Raw genomic sequence first — 26,174 nt, 5'->3', positions numbered from 1 at the left:
ATCAAGTAGCAGCATGAAAAGCTTTTTTAACATACTGGATGCAATTCAATTCTCCAGACTCTAGAATTAGGGACTACACCTTCAGAAGCTCCTGATGGTCAGCTCGGCAGTAAAAACTGTTCTATATCCCCATGCCAACTCTCTGATTGCAGAAAACCAAAAAGCTTTGCCCCACCCTCTGCTCCCTCCATCCCCCCTCGCTTGCTTTCCCCCACCCTCGCTCACTTGCTCATTTTCACCAGGCTGGTGCAGGGGTGCGGGAGGGGACAAGGGCTCCAACTGGGTATGCAGGCTCTGGGTTGGGTCCAGGGATGAGGCATTTGGGGTGCAGGAGGCGGCACTGAGCTGGGGGTGGAGCCGAGGGGTTCGGAGTGTGGGAGGGTGCTCCGGGACGGAGCAGGTGGCTGGGCTGGGGGGGTTGAGGGTTCCAGCTAGGGTTACAGGCTGCGGCTGGGAGACTCTGCATGAGGCCCTCTCCAGGAGGCACTGCCCCCTGCAGCTCCCATTGGCTGCAGTTCCCAGCCAATGGGAGCTGCAGAGCTGGCTCTCGGGATGGGGGGAACATGCAGAGCCACCCTGGCTGCCCCTGCACCTCGGGCTGCAGGGACATGTCACCGCTTCTGGGAGCTGCAGGGAGCCTGCCTTAGCCCCATTGTGCCACCAAGCAGACTTTTAAGGGCCCGGTCAGCGGTGCTGACCAGAGCCACCAGGGTCCCTTTTGACCAATTGTTCTGGTCAAAAACTGGATGCCTGGCAACCCTAGATCTAAACATGGGAGGAATGGGTACTAGTCCCCGCCTAGATAGCTGGTGGTATGGAGCTAGAGGGGGGAAAACCTAATAGTAAGGGTATATCTACACAGAAACTGGGAGGGTTCTTCCCAGCATGGGGAGACAGAATAGTTCTGCTGGAGTAGGTATGCTAAAAATACCAATGTGGCCTCAGCAGTCTGGATGGCAACTTGGGCAAGCCACACAAGTAAAATTCTACCCAACCCATTAGGTATGTACTCTGATGGCTACCCCAAGCAGCCACCCATGCCACTGCAGCCACACTACTATTTTTAGCAACTAGGTTGAGCAGAACTAGCATGTGTCCATCTCCTTACACTGAGAAGACCCTCCCCACCTGCTATACAGGTATACCCTAAGGGAATATTATGATTAAGCTGGGGAGATCTCTCACCTGAGGAAGCACTAGCTGCAGATATAGCTATATGGGGGAAAGAACAGGCACGTAGCAGCTGTGTTTGTATGTCCCCCTCCAGGATTCTATTGTTCCTCAGTGTCTGCAGAGCTCATGGACATACCAGAAGTCTTTATACTGTATTGCTGGATCAGGATCTGGCCTTTCCTCACTTAAACCAATAAAGTCATTGAGTATCATATTGTTATGTTGGAGTGACACAGCGCTACACAAACAGTGGTATCTCTCAACTTGAATTCACAATTTGCAAAAACTCTTGGAAATTGCCATTTAATAGCTCCAGTAATTACATCTGTGATTGTTCACCATAACCCTCAAACAATTTTTCCCATACATACTTGCTTATTTTATGGCATAAGAAATGCACAATATCAATTGCTTTCCTCTATCCATTTTGTTTCTTGTTTTTTTCTGTTCTTTCCTCTTCTTGTGGCATTTTAAATTACCCACTTATAGGAAAACACATTTGTTTCCCAAGGGTCAGAATTTGTGCCATTACTTAAAAATTTCTACAGTAATCAGTGGGCACTTGTTTAATTTACAAAGACAATTAACACTTCATTTTTATAGCACCACACTTAGGAAAGAAAATAAAAATTGGGACTTAAGTATAGTTAGTAACTAAGGCGCAAGACTGTTATTTAAACAGCGCCACTTGTGCCACTATAGATGAAGCTGTGTCGATGTTTCCATTACTAAACATTTTTCCACATTATTTTTTGCAACCAAATTACAATGTCCTCCTGGCTAAAACTTGGTGCCCAAGTACTTAAAAAAAATAGTAAAACATTTTTACAATTGGGCTAACTCTATTTTAATAGTTTCAATTATTTTCACGGTTACTCTGTATTAACTTTCTCATCTTCCATCGTTCAATAATTCAGACAGAATAAATTTGGCCACATGGGAAGGAGAATAAACTACCTGTATAAGCACAGGTTTCAAAGTAGCAGCCGTGTTAGTCTGTATCCGCAAAAAGAACACGAGGACTTGTGGCACCTTAGAGATTAAGAAAATTATTTGAGCATAAGCTTTCGTGGTCTACAGCCCACTTCATCAGATGCACAGAATGGAACATATAGTAAGAAGAAATATATATACATACAGATAAGTTGGAAGTTGCCATACAAACTGTGAGAGGCTAATTAGTTAAGATGAACTATTATCAGCAGGAAAAAAAAAACACTTTTGTAGTGATAATCAAGATGGCCCATTTAGACAGTTGACAAACAGGTGTGAGGATACTTAACTTTAGGGAAATAGATTCAATATATGTAATGACTCAGCCACTCCCAGTCTCTATTCATACCCAAGTTAATGGTATCTAGTTTGCATCTTAATTCAAGCTCAGCAGTTTCTCGTAGGAGTCTGGTTTTGAAGCTTTTCTGTTGCAAAATTGCCACCCTTAAATCTTTTACTGAGTGGCCAGAGAGGTTGAAGTTTTTTGAATGTTATGATTCCTGATGTACGATTCGTGTCCATTTATTCTTTTGCGTAGAGACTGTCCGGTTTGGCCAATGTACATGGCAGAGGGGCACTGCTGGCATATATCATAGAATATCAGGCTTGGAAGGGACCTCAGGAGGTCATCTAGTCCAACCCCCTGCTCAAAGCAGGACCAATCCCCAATTTTTGCCCCGATCCCTAAATGGCCTCCTCAAGGATTGAACTCACAACCCTGGGTTTAGCACGCCAATGCTCAAACCACTGAGCTATCCCTCCCCACCCTATCACCTTGGTAGATGTGCAGGTGAATGAGCCCCGATGCCGTGGCTAATGTGATTAGGTCCCTATGATGGTGTCACTTGAATAAATATGTGAACAGATTTGTCATCGGGCTTTGTTGCAAGGATAGGTTCCTGGGTTAGTGTTTTTGTTGTGTGGCGTGTGGTTGCCGGAGAGTATTTGCTTCAGGTTGGGGGGCTGTCTGTAAGTGAGGATTGGTCTGTCTCCCAAGATCTGTGAGAGTGAGGGATCATTTTTCAGGATAGGTTGTAAATCTTTGATGATGCGCTGGAGAGGTTTTAGTTAGGGGCTGAATCTGACAGCTAGTGGCATTCTGTTATTTTCTTTGTTGGGCCTGTCCTGTAGTACGTGACTTCTGGGTACACTTCTGACTCTGTCAATCTGTTTTTTCACTTCAGCAGATATCATTAACTTGGCTTTGAATAGAGACTGGGAGTGGCTGGGTCATTACACATATTAAATCTATTTCCCTAAAGTTAAGTATCCTCACACCTTCTTGTCAACTATCTAAATGAGCCATCTTGATTATCACTACAAAAGTTTTTTTCTCCTGCTGATAATAGCTCATCTTAACTAATTAGCTTCTCACAGTTTGTATGGCAACTTCCAATTTATCTGTATGTATACATATTTCTTCTTACTATATGTTCCATTATATGCATCCAATGAAGTGGGCTGTAGATAACGAAAGCTTATGTTCTAATAAATGTATTAGTCTCTAAAGTGCCACAAGTACTCCTGTTCTTTTAGTATATGCACATTTATTCTGGTGTACCTGCATCCGCACACAGGGCTGTGCCATATAACTATGTTCATTAAAAAAATTACAACCACAACTGATGCATACAGTGCTACAAAAAATTGTGCGTAAATGAGGCCTTAGAGAAACCATTGGTCAAATTTCCTGTTATCTGTTCTGTGGGATTCTTACTCCATTCTCTCTTGCTCTGTTTCTCATACTCTAGGCAGATTCAAATCACAAAAGCTAACTAGAAATTCCAGTCTTAGACACTCTTACCTTTGTTGGGGTTCTGAAAACTTATCAACAGCTGTTTGTAGAAATAAATTCTATTTGGATTTCACTAAAAGTTTTAGTTAACAGTCATGCATAGCATGATGCTTCAGATCCTGTAAAGTCCTCAGATTAGAGAAAAAGGTAGCAATACAAAAGGCTCATTACAATGACATTCAAATTAACTTTAGGAACAAAAGAAGGGAATAAATAAAAAAACCCATTTCATAGAAAGGAAAGCGGCGCGGGCCAAGGGACTTGCCCTTCCTGCAGCCCCCATTGGCCTTGAGCGGCAAACCGTGGCCAGTGGGAGCTGCGATTGGCTGAACCTGCGGATGTGGCAGGTAAACAAACTGCTCTGGCGTGCCAGGGGCTTTCCCTGAACAAGCGGCGGACCAGCTTTGAGAACCACTGACTTAGATGATACACACTCCTCCCCTGACAGCTATAAGAAGAGAGACATGAACTCATAATATCTTAATCTTCAGATTTCTCAATACCTTCCAAAATGAGTTCTGGTATCTAATTAATGGAATTGTCATCTGTGGACAATCTCATATTGGAATCAAAACTTGACACTATTTCCAGCTCTTGGTTTTGGTCTACATTGTGGTATCCTTTCTTCTCTGATAGACAATCCACCAGCCCATAGAAGAAACTTTCCTTCACTCCCAGAATGTGACACTGAGTCATTGTGTATGTGCAAAGGGAATTGGTCCGAAATGAAGAACAAATCATCGGCAGCCAACTCTGCCCAACACCCAGGCTCCGGAGATCCAAGAATCAAGAGAGGCAGAAGAGAGCCATCAAAATATTTCCATTCTGTCCTGTTGAATTTTACAGATTATTCTGGATATCAGGAAGGGTTAGAACAATATAAACCAGCTCTCCTTCCCAATTAATCAGAAAAGCATCCACCTCTATGAATAATAGGTTTAATCCCGGGAGAAAAACAGGGAGATGCTAACCAAGATTTGCTCTTATTTTTTGAATGTGTTCCTTCCACAGAACCACACTGTAGGGATTATGTGATGAATCATATGGCCACAGAATTTTTCAAAGCAGGTAGGGGGCATATGTAGTTCTCTTCAGCTCTACAGTCCATGGACCAATGGTACAAATACCACACACCACATCTAACAATCCCTCGGTTCCTTTCCAATTCCAGAAGCTCTATTTAGAACAAATTAGATGGGAGGGTCAATGTGGCTCTGTGGATGCATTCAGAGAATGAGAATTACTACCCCCATTAATAACACTTTTTTCAACATTACCTTCTTACAATGGAGTAGAGCGATGGGAGGGCAGACTCGCTAGTAACAAACCTCCATTAGAAGGTGGGCCAAGTAGCCATGCTAGCTCAACAGTGACTAAAACATCACTAAGGCAAAAGAATAATTCACATTCAAATGTGTGCGCAGAACTCCATATAGAGCCTTGTAGGTTTCAGATAAAAGTTCCCTGAGGATAACTGCCTCTGAAGTTACAATCTTTCCTGACTGAGTGAGCTTTAAGACTTTCAGGCACAGCATTATAATATGACTAGCTATAGTCTTATCAATCTAGTTGAGAACACCTGGTCCTTAGATTTTCCTCCAAAGGCCACAGTCCATACAACTTTCTAAATAGCTTAGCCCTGTCTAAACAGTAGCTAATAGCTCTTTTGACATCCATATTGGGAAACTTACCCAGAACTTGTAGAAATCCTGGGATGGTTCAGTACCTGAGCGATTCTAGCTCCTCCTTGTCAATTCCCAGGCTGATAGTTTTACCAACACAAACGTGACAGTGACAGTTATCAGTACCAAACCCTAAACTAGAAAAGTGCCAGATTTTGTCACAGGACCAGTCCATCTCAGAATGCCTTTCTGTGTTGAAAGTTTGAGAGAAGATCTAGCTACATCTGTGTACGGTCTGAGAATCAGAACCTGCAGTTATCTCAACCACAGTGGCCCACTGCTTTACAATCTTCTTTACCGTCCTCACTACCAATAAAGTAGGAAGAAAGATAAAAGAGAGGCCATGGAGTCACAGCTAACAAAGGGTGCAACAGCCCTCACTGTGGAATCTCTCCTAGCAAAGGATCTTTTGGTTTTCTATTTGGACCTGGCTCAAAGTAGATGCAAGCAATGGGCTTTATGCTTGATTTATAATGCTTTCAATGATTGACACCTGATATAGACTCTATTCACACAGGTCTATCTTTTCTTTGCCTTTAACATATAGAGGTAAGATCATGGTTGCATCCCTGAGCAGAGTCCAAGATCATGTCTCCCTGACAACTACTTACAGCAATATATTTTTAATAAGAACCAGAACATTCTTCTTAAGATTCATCTGCTGGGACTGAAAGTAACTAGCCTGATGTTTGTAGCTTTAGCCTGGCTACAGTCCTCTGTATCCATCTTGTGCCACAACCACTGGGTCTCAGTAGATGCTATATGTGCTCCCCACACATGAAGATTGATACCCATTGTGATGACCATCCTCTCTGGACCTCCGGTAAGAGCTGAAAAGTCTTTGGTTCACTCACTCAGAAATGCTAGTACAGGCTCTGGGGCCAGGATCTTTATATGGTTCGTTGCTATCGCAGATTGGAAGAGGAACAGAAATTTTTGCAGGATCTTCATATGAAAGTGAGCCCACTAAAGCGTATTTGCAGATGAGTCCTGCTTGCCCAAGAGCTAACAACGATTTTAGCATAGAGAAGGGAAGTGTTGATACTTGACATTTCAGATACTTTTCTGCCATTTTTCAGAGACAAAGACCTGGACTTTGTCCAGAATCCTCCATAGATATTGGAGTCCTCGGTACAGGCTTTAGTTGGCTCTTCCCTTTTTTCACCAGAAAGCAATGCAATGGTGGTTGGTAGGCCTGAACGGTTTTGACCTGTGTTGGAGACAAATGCATCAGGGCACTCCCTCCAAAGTTTCCTTGCTGGTCCCTGGAAGTTGTGGGAATGGAAGTTCCATGCTTGAGAGAGGAAGGGCATTGAGAAACAACTTTCCCCAGTTCCAAACCATGAGTACCTGGCCCCGTATCAGTGAGGGAGCTTTCATGCAGCTTTCTCCATTGGCTCAGCACAGACCATGCCTACATGCTGACTGAGAGATGAGCTTCCCATTAGACTATTCACCAGTCTTACACACCAGCTGGGAGAGAAGCTTTGCCACAGTCTTCTCAACCAATTGGGACCTTGCCTGCATGCTTGCCTTCAGGAGACTGCTTGGTGAAGGGTCAAGAAATGGGGACAGATCTTGCTCTCCTGCCTCCCCTTGTTATCTGCCTGCCATTTCTGAGATAGTTTTGGGTAGGAATATGGTTTTGCCCTACAAAAATTTTCCTCAGAAACTCTAATGAAGATTCTTAATGAAGTTGGGGAATTTCAGTTAAAAAACCCCATAAATATCCTGTGAAAGGATCTGCTACAAAGGGAGAACTGGAGCATGTGATCTGTTCAGGTTTCAAGGCAAAAAAAATTAGGGGGCTCTTCCTGTGGAGCAGTCCCAAGTCTAGAGTCAAAACCAAATATCTGGTCTGTCTCCCGTTACTAGGGAGAAAAGAAACAACTTTAAAGACTGCCAGAAAAGAAGTGGACAAAGAAAACCATTCTCTGGACTTTCTTTCTTCATATTTTTTTTGGGCATTTAGGTATCCGAAGTCAGATGAATTGTTTTAGTTCTGACCCACAGAGAGTTATAGCCATGCATAAAAATCACCAAAAGATAGTTTATGTTGTGATTCAGCTTAGCAACCAGCTGTTAATTTGTTACACTTAAAATGTAACTTCTATTTTAACAACACTAAGGGAAACTGGATTTCCTAGGATTTATTTGTACAAGGAGGATTGGGGGAGTGCACATGCCACTGTTACCCATCTCTACAAGGATACCCCATATATATGACAAAAATCAGAATAGCTAATAAATAAATCAGTTTGAATTATATTATTTATTTCTTAAACATAAGGGACACTATAGTGTTTTCCTTCAAAAAATATATATAGTTAGGGTAAATAGAGAAAAGAAACAGATGAACAATTTTAGCCCCCAAAAGAAGATTTTTGTGAAGATATAAAAGATTCTACCAACTCATTGCCTTAACTATGGTGTTCTAACTACTACAAAGCTATAAAAAGTAAACTGTTTTATAGTACAGAAGATGAATTACATACAAAACATCAAAATACGTTAAAACTAAAATGTTTTAACGAAGTATTTAAAGTGCCAACAATAAATTAAACCATCATTCAAAACACGAACATGCAGGAAAACCAATTATAGATTTGTAAGTGTTTATTCCTTATTCAAAAAGCAATTACTGCCATATGTTTGAAGTTCAGATTTTTTTAAAAAGTGCAACACCAATATAACTGGTTTATCTGTTGCATGTTTACACAAAAATCTATCTCCAAATGACGTTAAAAATAACTTAATTTTCATTCTGTAATAGGAATTTTTAAAGTTTATTTTCCTCCAATAAAGAAATTCACTGGAGTATTTATTGAACTCACTTCTGCTTATACTATACTGAACACTTTTTAATTAGTAAACAACCTTATCGAAATGATCACCAGCACCTGCTCATACTTGACTACAGAAGTTACATGTGAATTTACTGCTTTACCATATTGCATTAAAAGACTGGTTTTGTCAAAATGGTATTGTGTGGGGGCTCAGAAAGCTAAGGAATACTGATGAGTGACATGGATGTTAATTGACAGGTTTCAGAGTAGCAGCCGTGTTAGTCTGTATTCGCAAAAAGAAAAGGAGGACTTGTGGCACCTTAGAGACTAACCAATTTATTAGAGCATAAGCTTTCGTGAGCTACAGCTCACTTCCTCAGATGCATATCGTGGAAACTGCAGCAGGCTTTATATGATGGCCATTTGGCCCACCTTGATTATCATACACATTGTAAGGAGAGTGGTCACTTTAGATAAGCTATTACCAGCAGGAGAGTGAGTTTGTGTGGGGGGGGGGGGTGAGAAAACCTGGATTTGTGGTGGAAACGGCCCACCTTGATTATCATACACATTGTAAGGAGAGTGATCACTTTAGATAAGCTATTACCAGCAGGAGAGTGGGGTGGGAGGAGGTATTTTTTCATGCTTTGTGTGTATATAATAAGATCTTCTATACTTTCCACAGTATGCATCCGATGAAGTGAGCTGTGGCTCACGAAAGCTTATGCTCAAATAAATTGGTTAGTCTCTAAGGTGCCACAAGTACTCCTTTTCTTTGTGCTTCTTTTGAGAGGTGTTGTCCCTGCACATTCCAATGACTATGCATATGTTCAGTGGTGAGCTGGAGCCGGTTCACACAGGTACGCTGGAACCGGTTGTTAAATTTAGAAACCAGGAGGGATAACCGGTTCTAAAAGGGCTTCTAAATTTAACAACCGGCCAAAAGTGGCGCCTTAGGAGCAGACGCTGTGTGTGCTCCGGGGCTGGAGCACCCACGGGGAAAATTTGGTGGGCACAGAGCACCCACTGACAGCTCCCCGCCCAGCCCCAACTCACCTCCGCTCCGCCTCCACCTCCTCCCCTGAACGCACCACCCCACTCTGCTTCTCCGACCCCCCCCCCCCACAGATTTCCCGTGAATCAGCTGTTCATGCAGGAAGCCTGGGAGGGCTGAAAAGCAAGCAGCAGTTTCGAGCTCAGGCCCAGGGAGGCAGAGGCGAGCTGGGGAGGGGACCGGTTCCCCTGCACGCACCCCAGGTTACCTGCTGCGGCGCAGGTGGCCCTCCTCACACCCCCCCCCGCCCCACCTCGCCTCCGCGGGCCTGAGCGTGAAGCCACCGCTTGCTTCTCAGCCCTCCCAGGCTTTTCCCCGTAGGTGCTCCAGCCCCAGAGCACCCAGGGATTCGGTGCCTAAGGCACCATTTTTGGTGTCATCGGTGGGGGGAGCGGCTGCTGCCCCTGCTCCCCCCAGCTACCATACCCCGCCTCTAGGAGCCAGAGGGACCTGCCGGATGCTTCCTGGGAGCCACCCCAGGTAAGCACTGCCAGGACTCCCCACCTTGCCCCCCAGCAGGTCCCTCTGGCTCTTAGGGGCAGGGTGGGAACCCACTACGGTGGCCCACGAGGACCTTCTGCCCGGTTCTGGGGGCAGTCGGGGACAGGGGAGGGGGTTGGATGGGGCAGGAGTCCTGAGGGGCAGGGACGGTGAGGAGGGAACCGGTTGTTAAGATTTTGGCAGCTCATCATTGCGTATGCTCCCTGTGCAGTGGAGTTTGGATTCTTTTCTTCAGCAGTATTCAGAGGGGAACTGAGGGGTCACACGTTCCCTGAAAATGTCCTCATACCTCTGAGGTCATAAAGGGTAAGGGGACCACAACAGCTTCTCAGCTGCTTCACTGATAGAGAATTCAGGTCTTTTTAAGACTCTGTAGTAATGGGGATGGTGGGTGGGTCATGGAATATTTATGGACAACACATCTTGAAGAAACAAAATTACTGTAGAGTAAATAACTATTTCTTCTCTGAGTGTTTTTCCATATAAATTCCACTGATGATTACTTTCAAGCTATGATCTGGTCTTATGGAGCTGAGTGCAAAGAGTCTAACTAAATACTGACTTTATGATAACCCTGTCAAAATGACAATCAGACCATGATGTTTCTACAATGGAATAAAGCTATATGAAGTTATATATTGAACTCCACATAACTGCCCTATGATGGGCACAAACCTCAAAGAAACTACCAAGACTGCCTGAGCCCTCATGGAGCAGGCTGTAACTCTTTCTGGAGGATCTACGCTTGGCTAATTCTTAACATAGTCTGATACAGTTAGTAATCCATTTAAGGAGTCTTTGGGTAGAAATTGGTTGATGCTTCATCTTTTCTCCATAAACTACAAATAATCTAGGATATACTCTGAATGGTCCAGTCCTGTCTAGATAGAATGATAGCAGCCTATGCACGTCTAAAGCTTGTGGCTTAGCTTCCCCTTTATTACAGTGTGTCCAGAAAAGAACCAGAGAGGTGAATCACCTAATTAAGATAGAAAGCAGCAGCTATTCTGAGCAGAAACTTGGGATGAGTTCTCAACATTAACCTCTCCTTGTAGGATATACTATAAGATGGCCATGTCATAAAGATCTGAGCTTCCCAGCCTTCTAGCAAATCTAATTGCAACCAAAAACACTGTTTTAATGGACCAGTGAAAAAAAGAGGGCTACTGGCTCAAAGAGGATCCATCAATACCTTCAAAAAATGCGTAAATCCCAAGAAGGTGTAGACTGCTTATCAGGATATATCACCCCCATCAGACAATCTAGCTACTGGGGAATGAGAGAAAACAGAGTCCCTGAATTGGAGGGAGGTTAGCCAAAATGGCTACTAAGTGGACTCATGTAGAGTCCAGATGTCTAATGGACTCATGTACAGTCCAGATGATAATAGACAAACCACAGCATGTCTGGGATCTGCAACTGATACATAAATTAGCCCAGATTGTAAACCGTTTCCACTTGGTACCACCGGTGGAACTTTCTGCTATTTATATGGATATTTTGGATGTATGATTAGCAACTTCTCTGTAACAATGACAATCATCCAGCATCCATGCTGAAGGACACAAGAAAGTCAGATGTAGATAATTCTGCTTTCTTCTGCAATATCTAGTCCAGCTGCAGAGGCAGCTGGACTAGTAGGTGAATTGAGAGGTTCTTCAGGTCCAAAAACCAGAACTTCCTTGGCCAGGCTAGAGCCAGCAGTATCATCCCAGGCTGAAACCTGTCTGAACTTTCTGATTACTCTTGTGATTATAGGAATTGAAAGATAAGTGTACATGAGACCGGGTGACAAGTGGATCAGGAACACATCTTCTAGAGACCCTTGACTCTAACTCCCTCTGGAATCATAAGACCAGAAGGGACCTCCAGAGGTCATCTAGTCCAGTCCACTGCACTCATGAAGCAGAAGTTTAAGCATTTCTTCTTTGACATTTCAAAGACATCTATGGACAGTTGTCCCCAACTGGAAAATATCTCTTCAATGATGACATCCTTCAATGATGACATCCTTCACTGATCATTTGCTTGCAAATTGTCTGCTGAGATGATCAGACAAAACATTCTGTAGGTATTGTAACTGGAGTGTAACTAGATTTATATTGTGACTGATACATCAGTTCCACAGCTTCATAGTTTCCAGAGAAAGGGGAATAGATCTCACTCCTTCATGTCTATATAAAACATGGCTATGGTATTGTCTGTCAAGATCTGGATTGGTGATCTCTTGAGAATTGTTCTCAACTTGAGAATGTTTAAGTGTAGTAGTTGGGCCTCTTGATAAAACCAGAGGCCTTGAGTCTATAAATGGTCCACATGACCTCCCTAACTCATGCTCAAACCATACGTTACGAGAGTCATGTATGGTAACAGTAGAGAAAGGCACTCCTGTGCAAATGTTTTCTAGATCCTTCCACCAATATAAAGATGAACAGACTACATTCTTCTCTAGATGATATCTGCTTTACTGATATACTCAATGCATGCAATGAAGGCATGCATGGGAAGAAAAGCTAAAGGAAAAAGGAGTTCAGGAAATCTGACAGTTTCTCAAAGAAACATGTTAAAGGGACAACAGCCATCTACCCTTGAATGAAACACAGAAAGAATATAATGATAATATAGCTCCATCAGGAGCAATTTAATTACCTGAAAATCAAAAGGGAATCCTACAAAAAGTGGAAATATGGAAAAATTGTAAGGAAGAAATAGAATAACGCAAGCATGTAAGGACAATATTAGAAAAGTTAAGATACAAACTGAGTTACATCTACCAATGGACATAAAAGGCAATAAGAAGAGGTTCCATAAATGTATTAGGAGCAAGAGAAAGACTAAATAAAGTGTAGATCCTCTATTTAGTGAGGAAGGAGAACCAATAATGGGTAACATCAAAAAGGCCAAGTGTTTAATGGTGACTAGACAATCAACACAATTAATATTAACAATAAGTGCAAAGAAACATAAGCCTGATTAGGGAAAGAACAAGTTAAAGACTATTTAAGTAAGTTTCAACTGGGCAGGGCCTGATGAAATTCATCCCAAGGTACTTAAGAAACTAGCTGACACAATCTCAGAACCATTAGCAATTATCTTCAAGAACTCACTGAGAATGGATGAGTCCCAGACATGGGGAGAGTTAAGCACTTAAGGAAGAGATTTTCAGAAGCCAGTCAGCTGACCAGGGAGTTGTCTAGGCTAGCCAGGAGTGAAATGCTAAGGAGAGGGATGGACAGAAGACAGAAGAAAGGCAAACATAGTACCTATCTTTAAAAAGGGGAACAAAGAGAACCCACGGAATGACAGACCAGTAAGCCTAACTGTGATAACTGGAAAGATACTGGAACAAATTATTAAACCATCAATTTGTAAGCACAAGGAGAACAACAGGGTTATAAGGAATAGCCAGCATGGATTTCTCAAGAACTAATCAAGCCAAACCAACCTAATTTCCTTCTTTGACAGGATTACTGACCTAGTAACAGCAGACATGATACATCTTGATTTTAGTAAAGCTTTTGACACAGTCTGCCCGCCCACCCTCGGCCATTTTTATAAACAAACCAGGGAGCTGTCATTTAGGTGAAATTACTGTCAGGTAGATGCACAGCTGTCTAAAAGACCATACTCAGGATAGGCATCCATGGTTTGTGTCAAACCAGGAGGGCGTATATAGTGGAGCCCCGCAGGGGTCAGTCCTGGGTCCAATAATATTAAATATTGCCATTAATGACTTGGATAACAGAGTGGAGAGTATGCTTATAAAATCTGTAAATATGGAGCTGGGAGGGATTGGAAGCACTTTGCAGGATGGGTTTAGAATTCAAAATGACCTTGACAAATTGGAGAATTGGTCTGAAATCAACAGATAAAATTCAATGAAGACAAGTGTAAAGTATTTCTTTTAGGAAAGAAAATTCAAATGCACAGCTACAAAATGGGGAATAACTAGTGAGGCAATGGTACTTCTGTAAGGACTTTGGGGGTTATAGTAGATCACAAATTGAATAGGGGTCAACAATGTGATGCAGTTGTGAAAAAGACTAATATATCATTCTGGGAGTATTAAAAGGAATGTTGTATGTAATACATAGGAAGTAACTGTCCCAGTCTACTCAGCATGGGTGAGGCCTCAGCTGAAGTACTGCGTGAAATTCTGGGCACCACACTTTAAGAAAGATGAGGACAAACTGGAAGAACCCAGAGGAGAGCATCAAAAATGATAAAAGGCATTAGAAAACTTGACCTATGAGGAAAGGTTAAAAAAACTGAGCATGTTTAGTCTTGAGAAAAGGAGACTGATTGGGGACCTGATACCCATCTTCAAATATATTAAGGGCTGCTATAAAGAGGACAGTGTTCAATTGTTCTTCATGTCCAGTGAAGGTAAAACAAGAAATTACTTATTTAATCTGAAGCAAGAGAGATTTAGGTTAGATAATAGGAAAATCTTTCTAACTATAAGGATAGTTAAGCTCTGGAATAGACTTCCAAGACAGGCTGTGGAATCCCCATCAATGGAGGTTTTTAAGAACTAGTTGGACAAACACCTGTCAGGGATGGTTTAGGTGTAGTTGGTCCTGAGAGCTGGTACCTTTCAGCTTGAAGCCTCTTCCAACCCTACATTTCTATTATACTGTTTTTTGCCCCAGAGACCATGGGATCTGAGGCGAGATGCATAGATATCTCCATCAAAACCATTTTCAGGCATGACTCCCTAGCTTTTTGTGTTCTCTTTTAGAATGATTTATAAACTCAGCACTTCTCAGCAACATGCCTTTTCCTGGACACAAAAAACTATCTAGCATATCTGTCTTTAAGAGGCATTACTGCTTCACATAAGGGGTAATTCTTGAACTCAGGTGATTTCTGCTCCCTGTGGGAAAGATGCTCCCAAAATAAGAGAATAAAAAAAGTGGGCAGTAAGGGGGAAAAGGAAAGACTAATCTCATCTTTAATCTACTAGCTAATGCTAGCTATTTACAAAAAATGATAAGGACTCACATTGAGCTCAGAGGTTTGGCCATTGAAGAGTTCCAACTTGAAGTTGGATTCCATAAGAAGGATCTGAAAAGTGATTAGGGTTGCCCCAACTTTTATTCCCTCTGTTACAGGCACAAGGACATGCATGGCACAGACTCATCCCCTAACAGACTCTGCTGGCTAAAAGAATCCAAACTTGAGTGCACAGGGTAGCAACAATTATCTATATATGGACAATCACTCTAAAGCAGTAGTTCTCAACCTGTGGCCCACTTGCAGCCCAATCAGCACAGAGCTGTTGCCTATGCGACATCCTCAGGGCCATAATACTTAGTATTGGATGCGGCCCACAATGGTAAACAGGTTATGAACCACTAAGAGAACATGGAACTCCTGAATTCTAATTCCAGCTCTCCCACTGACTTCCTGTACAGTTGCGTTGGGCAAGTCACTTAGTCTCCTCCTTCTTAAAATGGGGATAAATACTACTTATTTATTTTACAGGTATGGTGCAGAACTACAGCTGGTTGGAAATTTAAAATTTTTCTACTGAAAACTGCTATTTTGTCGAAATCAAAACTTCTTGTGGCAATGTGTGAATTAAAAAAAAAAATCATTCCAGAAAAAGCATATTGATAAGATTGAAACATTCCACTCAACATTTTTGAAATGAAACATTTGGACTTTCTTTTAAAATTTTGTATACTATAAGAACATTTAAAAATTTTAAATGTTGAAACAGAAGCAACACATTTTGATTGAGTGAAAACAATTTTTTTCCAGAAATTCATTTAGCAGGAAGTTTAGAAATTCTCTTTTTATTCTGATTTGGAACTAAACTAATTTTGAAATCATGGAGTTGCCCACAAAGTAGAAATGCCAGTTCTCCCACAGCTCTAATAACAGCAGATTAATGTTAGCACAGTATAAGACATTCTATATAGTAAGTGCTAAGTAGTAGTATTAACTGTTCTAAGTAAGCTGTTCATAGCCTTCCTAAATCCTCATTTAGCCGTCAATTTTTAAAATTATATAAACCACTAGAATCACATATTACTGTCACATATTGAATAGAATGCAATGACATCAGTGAACTGGTAATGATTTAGTAAAAACAATGCAATTGTACTTATTTCCATTTTATTTGCAATATATACAGATAAAAGGTCATATAAAATATATACCTTATACATACTGTCATATTCTACCAGTTATTCATATCTTTAATCCAAATACACAAAATAGTTTCAGTCTGTCTTTGCTTCAATACCTGGGTTAAATATTTGAGTACTAGATATAAGAAATGTATGTATAATAAATCAACACATTCAGTCAAGGGAGCATATTTTAGATGTGTCATGCACTGTAGTTCATAATATGGATTCCTGATCTGCTCAAATTTGTTATGGTCCATAAATGTCACACAGCTCACAAGATGATGCTTATACACTGTATTATCAATGGTCTATCTGCTACCATAGACCTTTATAACCATTCTAAATCAAAACACCAAGCACAAACAAAAAATTCACTGCACCCACAAAGCGCCAACATAACCAATAAGATTAAAGTATCTAAACATACCAGTTTTCTCTGACGTTCTGAGAAATACCATGTCAGATGGGATTCGTTGATTCTGGGGAAAAAGCATATTTATGTTTGTAAGAAAAAAAATCATTCCAATCAAATGTCCAGTAAGATCAGCAACTAAGGGTCACACTTGGATTGAAATGCAATTAAAATAGGATTTATCAAAGTACTTTACATTCAGCATTTGCAATTCAGAAATCAATATTTTAGAAAAATTATAGAACAAACAAACAGTTAAGCCTTTCAGATCCTCCTTATAAGTGGATCTCTTCAATGCCTGAAGAATTTTAATAAGGAGTATCTTCTTAACTGCCGTTTTCAGTCAGAAAAAATATAATTATGTAATGTTGAAGGACCAACTAAAATCTTCAAAAGAAAACAATTTTAGTGGGTCAAATCCTCACCCTTTACTTGTTTTGTATGGGGAGAGGATAGTAGATCCATGGTACAAGTTGAAATATCTATCTTGGTACTTATGTGGACCACATCACCAGAGTATGCCTTTTGAGTATTTCTGGATTTGTTTTCACAACTTTGGGAGGCAGGGCAGTACTATTATCCCATTTTACAGATGAGGGAACTTCTGTCCCTGTCCCTGCCCCCACCCTGCCCTCCCAAAAAAAGAAAGAGGAGATGCATTTCCTTTCCAGTATCAAAAGCCACATCTATCTCCTGCATACAGAAAGGCTGTCCCAAATATTCGTGGGTTTCAAAAAAACAAACAAACAAAAAAAAACACCTGTCATTTTGTTTGACTGGACTGCAAAGGAATGATGACTTCTGGGAGTAGCAGGAAGAGAAAAAGAACACAGTATTGCATAATTCTGAGTTCCCTACTGCATAATTTAGGTCTGAAGTGACACAACATACGCAGGACTCAATCCTAAAGCAGCACAAATAAAAAATATTTTCCTTTCTGTTCACAGGCCACCTTTAGCTACTATGGGGACTTCTATGCCTCATGGACTCATTGATTTTCAGGTCAGAAGGGCCACATCATGATCATCTAGTCTGAACTCCTGCACATTCCAGGCCACAGAACCTCACCTACCCACGCCTGTAATAGACTCCTAGCCTCTGGCTGAATTGCTGAAGTTCTCAAATCATAGCTTGAGTTTTAATCAAATGCAGATATATATAGATATAGATATATATCAATAGTTTCAATTCATATGCCATTGGCAAACTACACAGTACATTCTTTAGTACATTTTGTATTTTTCCATACACTCCCTCTGAAAAAACAACACCACTCACACTCAGTCTTAAAGATCAGAGGAGTAGTCGTGTTAGTCTGGATCTGTAAAAGCGGCAAAGAGTCCTGTGGCACCTTACAGACTAACAGATGTACTGGAGCATAAGCTTTCATGGGTGAATACCCACTTCGTCGGATGCATGCAGTGGAAATTTCCAGGGGCAGGTAGTAATTCTCACATAGCTTTCCCCTGGGAAAGCTGAAAGCTGGGGAGAAAGAACACAAGTAACATGCTAATTACATTTCCTGATGCAATTCTGGAAGATGCATACATGCCATGATGATGGGCCTGAATAGAATTTTGCTGTTTTTTAACTTCTGAGTAAACTGAGGGCTCATATAAGGTGATGGACTAAATGTACTGTCTTGAGCATGCATAGCTCATGAAGACACTAAGCTAGTTTTTCCAAACAGCTTTCACAGATAATGATTCATTGACTATAAGGCCAGAAGAGTCCACTGTGATCATCTAGTCTGACCTGTATAACACAAGCCATAGGACTTCCCTGAATTAATTCCTGTTTGAACTAGAGCATTTATTTTAGGGAAAATATCCAAACGTGATTTAATAAATGCCAGTAATGATGAATCCACCACAATCCTTGATAAGTTTTTTCCAGTGTGGACTGATTTAAATCAAAGCAAATTAAATCATTGACTTTAAATCAGCAAGCCAGAAACCTTGATTTAAATAATTGATTTTAATGTTTTGCATTTGTACTTTTTAGTTATTTTTGTAAGGAAAAACTAAGTTTCGTTGTTGGTAACAATTACAATACATTGATTTTCAGCTAAATATTGCCTTTACACTAAATGTGGTGCTTTTTACTAATCAGGAGTATACATTACATCTATACACAATTAAGCAATTATATAGCTTAACTTACACTTATTCAGATTTTTAATATTTACATTTTTATTATGTTAGAAAATGGTGAATGATGCATTTCTTATTTACTTAATGATTAAGCTTTTTACTTGTGATTTGTATCAAGCTCTATTTGGATGGAAATTCAAATCAATTAAAAATGCATTAGAACAGCATTTTAATTTTTTGTATTAAATAAAAGTATCTTAAATGTGCTGGATACATAAGAAAAAACTATCAAAACTTGTTTTGCCTTTAAACCTAACTGATTTATTAAATTAAGGAAGTATCTACAGTTAGAGAACTGAACTGACTGTTTCTGGTCCCAGTGTCTCAAGGTTTTAGAACTAATAGATCTCATCCTCAAAACTATTTTTTATTCATGCACTGGAAGAGAGAAAACAAGCTTTCCTGCTTTTTCCCAAATCCCAACTGGTCTCTTAATTTTGAATGAACCAGTCATTAAACTGAACTAGCCGAATGAACTGAAATGAGGAAAGTACTCTTTGCACTTGCAAGAGGTTACTGTTGTCAAAAGCTGATTTGGCACTTAAACCAACTCTAGATCCAGCTGCTTAGCCAGTGGCTTCCTCCAATTCAGTGGTTTGACTTTCTCTAAAAACTGGCAGCAAATATCAACTGCTTAATATTTCTGTATTCAATTTAAATTACTTTAATACATTACAATAAATTTAGGCCTTACAGTATGTTGTCAATTTGAAATTTAATTTTAAACAGCTTTATTTATTTAAAAAGTAAACCAGTACTTAATTTAAATAAAAACATTGAATAAAATACTTCTATTTAAATAAAAAAAAAAATCTACTTTTTAATTTTTTTTAAAATCAACTTTTTTTTTTTTCATCAAACCTGGAGTTGTTCCAATGGTTAATTACCCTCACTATTAAACATCTGCATCTCATTTCCAGTCGGAATTTGTCTAGCTTCAACTTTCATCTCTGCAATTCAAACTTCAATCATGATCATTTGCAAAATTAATGAAGTATCAAAAACTGTTCTGGCTCTATTTTGTGCATAAACTTCCAACTGTGCCAAATTACATAGCGGGTTTGTGCTGTGTACAAATAGCAATGAACTCAGGACGAATTTCATTTTCAGATTTTTCCCCAATCCAGTATCTGAAGTTAGGCTGCTAAAAGATGGAAGGCTAGTTCACCAACCTAGTGTACAGTCTTCAGATTGTAAGCTCTTCTGGGCACTGCTTGTCTCTCATTATACATTTATACAGGGTCTATCACAACTAGGCCCTGATCTTGTTTGGGGCTTTCAGGGGTTGTTATAATACAATTATTATTAACTCTAACAGGGCATAACTTTACGAATAAAAGTTTTACATGAAATTAAATACATTTAGAACATGACACTTCTGAAACCTTTTATTCCAAGCATCACTATAAGGGCACGTCTACACAACAAAGAAAAAACCTGCGGCTGGGCCATGCCAGTTGACTTGGGCTCTTAGGGCTCAGGCTGCGGGGCTGTTTCATTGCTATGTAGACTTCCGGGTTTCTGGAGCCCGAGCTTTAGGACCCTCCTACCACAAAGACAGCTAGAGCCTGGGTTCCAGGTTGAGCCCGGAAGTCTACACAGCAATGAAACAGCGCTGTAGTCTGAGCCCCATAAGCCTGAATCGGCTGGCATGGGCCATCCGCAGGTTATTCTTCGTTGTGTTGTGTCTGTTTACTGATGACTTCCTCTAAACACCTTTCACCAAGCCTTATACAATCATCAAGAAAGACTACAAGTTTATTTTCACAGGCAAGACACAGACCCCATTCTCCATATTCAGGGTTAAAACATTTATGACCCAAAAGTCTCACCACCTAATAGTTCCAAGTCGAACAGGATTATTTCTATATTAAAAAAAATTCTCAGGCACCTATTCCCTTAGTTACTATGCTTAGAAGCAACCAAATTTGACAAAAATGGTCACACTTTTAACCACTCCTACTTGCCAGCAATAAAACAGATTATGCCATCCAACAGTTAGAAAGCTAGACAACTAAACAGCATCTGCAGGATCCGAGGTTTGTACTCAGAGTGCCAAGGATCCTCCTTTGATACTGTGTCACACTACCCAAAAATTCAATTCACAGAGCAAAAGAAGCTACTCTTTCATTTCATTCTGCATTACAAGTGAGACATTAATCATCATATCAAGAATGGGAAAATTTTGAACTTCTCAAATGGCCTCCCCGTAGCAGTATTCAGTTACAATACTATTATTTGAAAAGCACAGTCAACACACATATGTAAACTGCCAGATTTTATACAATTATATGGGATTCTTTTTGGTTTGAGTTTTGAAGACTGACAGGAAGGGTTTTAAAATCTTCAAGAAACCTTTGGAAAACTTACAGCCCATCTGCCCCCACATATTCCCATAAAAAATAACTGGAAAGGGACAAACGATCACAGCCATTTGTTCTGCTTGAAGGAGAAGTCCAGTAGGTAAGGGAAGCTAGAGCCTATTAGGGTAGGCTATGGGAACAGCAGCAGTGGTGTTTGCTATTATCTTAGGCACTCATGAAAGTACAGTGAGAATAGTCTGAAAATTGCCTAAGTTTGGAGACACTGATAATTGATATTTATATGTTTTAGAAGTAACCTAAAATCCCCATCACTAGCAAAATTCTCTGATATATAAAAACTACATTTTCATGAATCAAAATACCACAACACTACAGTCCCCATACACCCTGTTTCCTTAGAAATTCATCAAGTGAAAATGTTTTAATTTACTCGCCTACTTAAACAGCAGTGGTCTGGTTCTTCGGGAAGAGGCTGCTCATCTATCTTTACAACTGGTGGAAAAGGTTTGCAATGGTGGCTATGTACTAAAGAAGGAGAGGAATCTAAAGAAATAAATTACAATAATGAAATAAATGATGGAATTTATGACCTATTGTTAACTTTCAAGAACTAGGACCAACTCAACTAGGAACAGCCTATGTTCAAATTGGAAAGACACTGTGGTAAAAATTAACTTTACTAATGTACTGTATCTACACTAGTTGTACTCATACCATGTGAAAAACTAAAAGACATAAGACAACTTCAAAATTAAATAAATATTCCCTTAAATGACAACAACAATTAAATTGCTATCTTGTCTTCCTATCGATTAGCAATATATTTTTACAACTTCTCTGCCAACTCTGACATAAATACATTGAACACATCTCAGGTTACTGGCCTCATGTCTAAAAACTTTGTTTCTTGTTAAGAAGCTAAAAACTTAACCAACAGACAATACCTCGGCAAAAAAACCCTGATCTATCATCTTTAGAATTAAATAGAAATCCCAAATAACACCATATGTTCAGCTATATCCTTTCTACAAATGGCTATCAGCTTTTCTGAAGAAAGAAAGTCTCATTATAAAGCAAAACTATATTTATTATTAGTACATGAAAAGTCTACCTGGTACCTACTAGCCCTGGTGAAGCACAAAACCAGTCACGTACTGTCTTTAATATTATCAATATCAATGTCAACTTCTCATTTTAACAAAAAATAAATGCAAGTTAATACATATGTCTTATTTTCGTTTTATGTTCATTCTCTTCCTGGTTTCACTGAACTTATTACCTTTTTATTCCTATAATTAATAATGAATTCTCTTTTTTTATATATAACTGAAATAACTTACTTGACTAGGACAAGTAGAAGATTTCCCTGGTGAGTGGGCTAAGTTGGGCTCGCCAGAGAATGACTGACTTCCTTCTTTGGAAAAAAGGGAGGAATAATAGAATAAATCAGCAAAAGCACTATTAGGAGAGGGAAAGAGGAGGCAGAGACCAGAGTGGCAGGGGTCATTGCTCTTTAACTGAAGGGAACAGAGTGGCATAGGCACCATTTCTTCTTTAAGAGAAGAGGGATAAGGTTGTAGCAGAGACGCTACAGAAATATTATGAGAAATGTTCTCCATTTTCCTCCCATCAAAATAAGTTATTTTCAGTGAACAATTCAAATTTTGAAAAGTTTTGAACAGCTCTAGCTTTTTGGTATTCAAGACACAGTTGAGGCTAATGAGAAGAAGATGTATCTCCTCCTTTTTCCTGCTCTTATGGAGAAGTGAGGCAGTAAGATTAAAGGAGAAGACTTGAGCTCTTTGCTCTTCATCTCAGCAACCCAACAGAAAGCAGCTGTTCCACTCCCCACCACTGATTTCAATAACAATGGAAAGACACATTTACTGTTCTGCAAAGGTGATCAACAATGAAATCAATATTGTTGCCATCATCATTACTAGGCTTCAGAATTAACACTACATTGAGACAAATGGAGCAGTATGCACCTCATCCACTTTTCCACGTTGTTACAGACTCAGGAATAGATCGCCATAGCATCCAAATCACATCTGGAATGTTTTCTCCAAATCAAGATTAGAAAACTCATTTCTTTAAAAAAGACAAATTGATGGACAATACTTTGGCAAATTTTGTGATAATTCCATTGCCATCCACTGTTGAACGCACAAGGACCAATTAACAGCTAACTGAGATGTCAGAGGGCCATAGACTAGTTACAGGGAGAGGTTAAAAGGAAGCAGACTAATTCTCTGTATACATCATTGTACAGTCCAAAAATTTAAGAACAAATATTGGTGAAAATAAAATCACAGATTACAAAACAAATCTAACCACTTCATCACCAGTGCTGATACTGGATAGCACAGATACCCTTGAAAAGACCCTGCTTAGACTATTGTTATATGAAGCCTTAATACTTACTGCAGTATAATGGAATGCTAAACTATATTATACTGTTCAGCCACTAGGCTGTGCTGTTCGTAACAGACCTTATTTTAAAGCCTCAGCCATACCTGCCAGTTCATTACAGGATCTTTACGGAAGACACATCTCTGGTGTCTCTCTCTGAGAAGGAAGCTCTATAGTCAGTCTATATCTGGTACAGAAGCCTGACCTTCTAGTAGCCGGCCTGTGGCCTACCATGTACAAGCTGCACACGACAGTGTCAGAAGTAAACTAGTGCCAGAGGAGAACCAAAAAGGAAGGAACAAAGCAACAAAGGTGGCAGGGCCTCATCAATATGCCACTCTTCAATGCTCTAGAGAACTTCAGTTTTGACAAACCTTCAGAATAGACTGGAAGCACTAGTTAGAAATATTTTGCATCACAGTCAAATTCCACATGGAAAGCGGAGATGCTTCAGGTATGCTCTTTAATTTATACTATGGGGAAGCAGGCAGGGCATTACTGAAGACAGTTATAAATGATCACTCTCAAAGAGTTCTGGCTATGTTTGATGCACAGTTTATACCTCAGAAAAATGGGGTTTACCTAAGAGCATGTTTTCCCCAGAGAATTCAAGGACCAGGAGAAAATGTTGAATGTTCTATAAAAGCTCTGTATACATTGACCAAAAACTGTTTTTGGACTGCAAAACATGAAAATACCAGAGACAGGCTGGTTCTTTGGTTAACAGATAAATTATATTGGGGCTGGCTGTCCCAAGTACCTAAAGGGCACTAAGGAAGCGACAAGAGACTACTTTGCAGTATGTGGACTATTAAGTGAGTCAAATGGACTCATGATTAAAGACGACTGCATCATAATATCAAAAAGAGAGAGGATAAATGCTAAATCTCATCCATGAAGGACATCAAGGACTAACTAAATACTCTAAACAGTCCAACCAGTGAGTGTGGTGGCCAGGCATCAACAAGGACAAAGAATAAAGTATCTGCAGGAGAACGCTGCAGAAGAAACAGAAACACCACCACCTCTACCAGGCAGACCTTGGAAGAGACGAGATACAGATTTAGGCAAATTCAGAGGACATCATTACATGGTCAAAGTGGACTATTTTTACAGGTATATCGGAATAATGTACTTGTAAGAGGTAATGTGTCAGTATTATTGAGAAACTTAAGTGCACTTTTGCTTATTTCGATACTCCAGAACAACAAGTAATGGACAGTGGATCACCATTCACTACAGCAGAATTTAAGTCATTCCAAACGAAATAGGATTTTGATCATACAAACTAGCAGCCCACGTTCCTCAAGCAAATGAAGAGGCTAAGAAAGCTGGATACACAGTCAAGAAAATCCTACAACACGAAGATCTATTTCTGGATTTTTGAGCCACAGATCAACACTGATAAAACTACTAGATATAGTCCAGGACAACTCCTGATGGGAAGACAATTCAGATTCTTTTCCGAAGTCAGAACTGTCGTTCTATCTCCAAAATGGTCAGACATCAAGAGACTAGCCAAATCAGATAAAAAGGCAAACAAGAGCTTACAGATACTTTTATAATAGACATCAGAGAACTGTTAGGTCTAGAGCCTGGTGACCATGTTTTCATCAAACTGGATGGAGAAAAAGATGGACAACTCCAGCTGTTGTAAAGAAAAAGAATTCAGCACCCAGATCATATGTGATCAAGGCCGACAGTGGAGAGTTCAACAGAAACCTTCAACATCTACAGTTTGTTCCTCAGAAAGAACAATCAACAGAGCAAACTCTACAGATGGTGGATTCAAAACAAGATGATGGTGACTCATGGATTCCAAACTGACCACAGCCAGTCATTGCAACTAATGGACAGCCAGATGACCAAGTTGTTACACGTTCAGGTCATGTAATTTTCAGAAAACGAGTACAATTCAGAGACACCTACCAGATTGATATGTACTGAATTTCAAAGATAACATGAAAATATACATTTTGTAAATGGTAGAAATATAGAACTAAAAGGAGTAGATGTAATGGAATGCTAAACTGTATCATGTGGTTCAGCTATCAGGTGGTGCTCTGTGTAACATACCCTCATTTAAGCTAACCTCAGCCATACCTGGTAGTTCACTAAAGGATCTTTTGGAAGACACCTCTGGTGTATTTCTCTGAGAAGAAAACTCTGTAAGCCAGTCTATATCTGGCACAGGAGCCTGACCTGCTAGCAGCAGCCCTGCACAGTACCATGTACAAGGTGTACATGACAAACAGGAAAGAAGCAGCAGCATGCGCTGATTAGGGCAGAATACTTTCATTTCTTTTAGTACAGTGTTTCCCAAACTTTTAACAGCTAAGCTCCCACTTCAAGAAACTTAAATGAGTCACACTTTCTGAATGTTGCCATGTGGTGTTATCTACCCATCTTATTTTATAAATGATTCACACTACCACCCAGTGGATAGTGCTCCAAGTTTTCTCCGTAACCACAAACGTGACAAATTTAATTGTTTATTTTATTTTAGATGAGAACCAAAACTCACAGAAACCATCAACAAGTCTGTTTATGTCTCCTCCCATCCCTAACTCAGGTGGGCATACCCTACATTTTGAGAAATGCCACTTTAAAGGATGGGGTAGTGAAGTTATTCAAACTCAATTTATACCAAGATCCCTCACTCACATCCTTTAAAAAGCCCCTGAAAACTTGCCTATAATGACCAAACACCAGCCTCTGCTATATACATACCACCTGCTCATTTTGAACT

The 26,174-nt window shown here is 40.0% G+C and overlaps 1 protein-coding gene across 5 annotated transcripts in view; it reads right to left on the bottom strand.

Moving 5' to 3' along the window:
- Positions 1–26,174, bottom strand: part of ATP9B (ATPase phospholipid transporting 9B (putative)) — a 295,180-nt gene that overhangs the window by 188,672 nt on the left and 80,334 nt on the right. For all 5 annotated transcript variants that reach the window (XM_084621950.1, XM_084621952.1, XM_084621951.1 and 2 more), the window contains one exon: positions 16,552–16,603. In XM_084621950.1, coding sequence (XP_084478076.1) covers positions 16,552–16,603 — 52 coding nt within the window. The remainder of the gene's footprint in view (positions 1–16,551; positions 16,604–26,174) is intronic.

The sequence above is a fragment of the Lepidochelys olivacea genome, assembly GCF_965140295.1.
Source record: "Lepidochelys olivacea isolate rLepOli2 genome assembly, chromosome: 2".
NCBI lineage: Eukaryota > Metazoa > Chordata > Testudines > Cheloniidae > Lepidochelys > Lepidochelys olivacea.
Note: the sequence above shows the minus strand (reverse complement) of the source record. Positions and strands in the feature narration are given on the sequence as shown.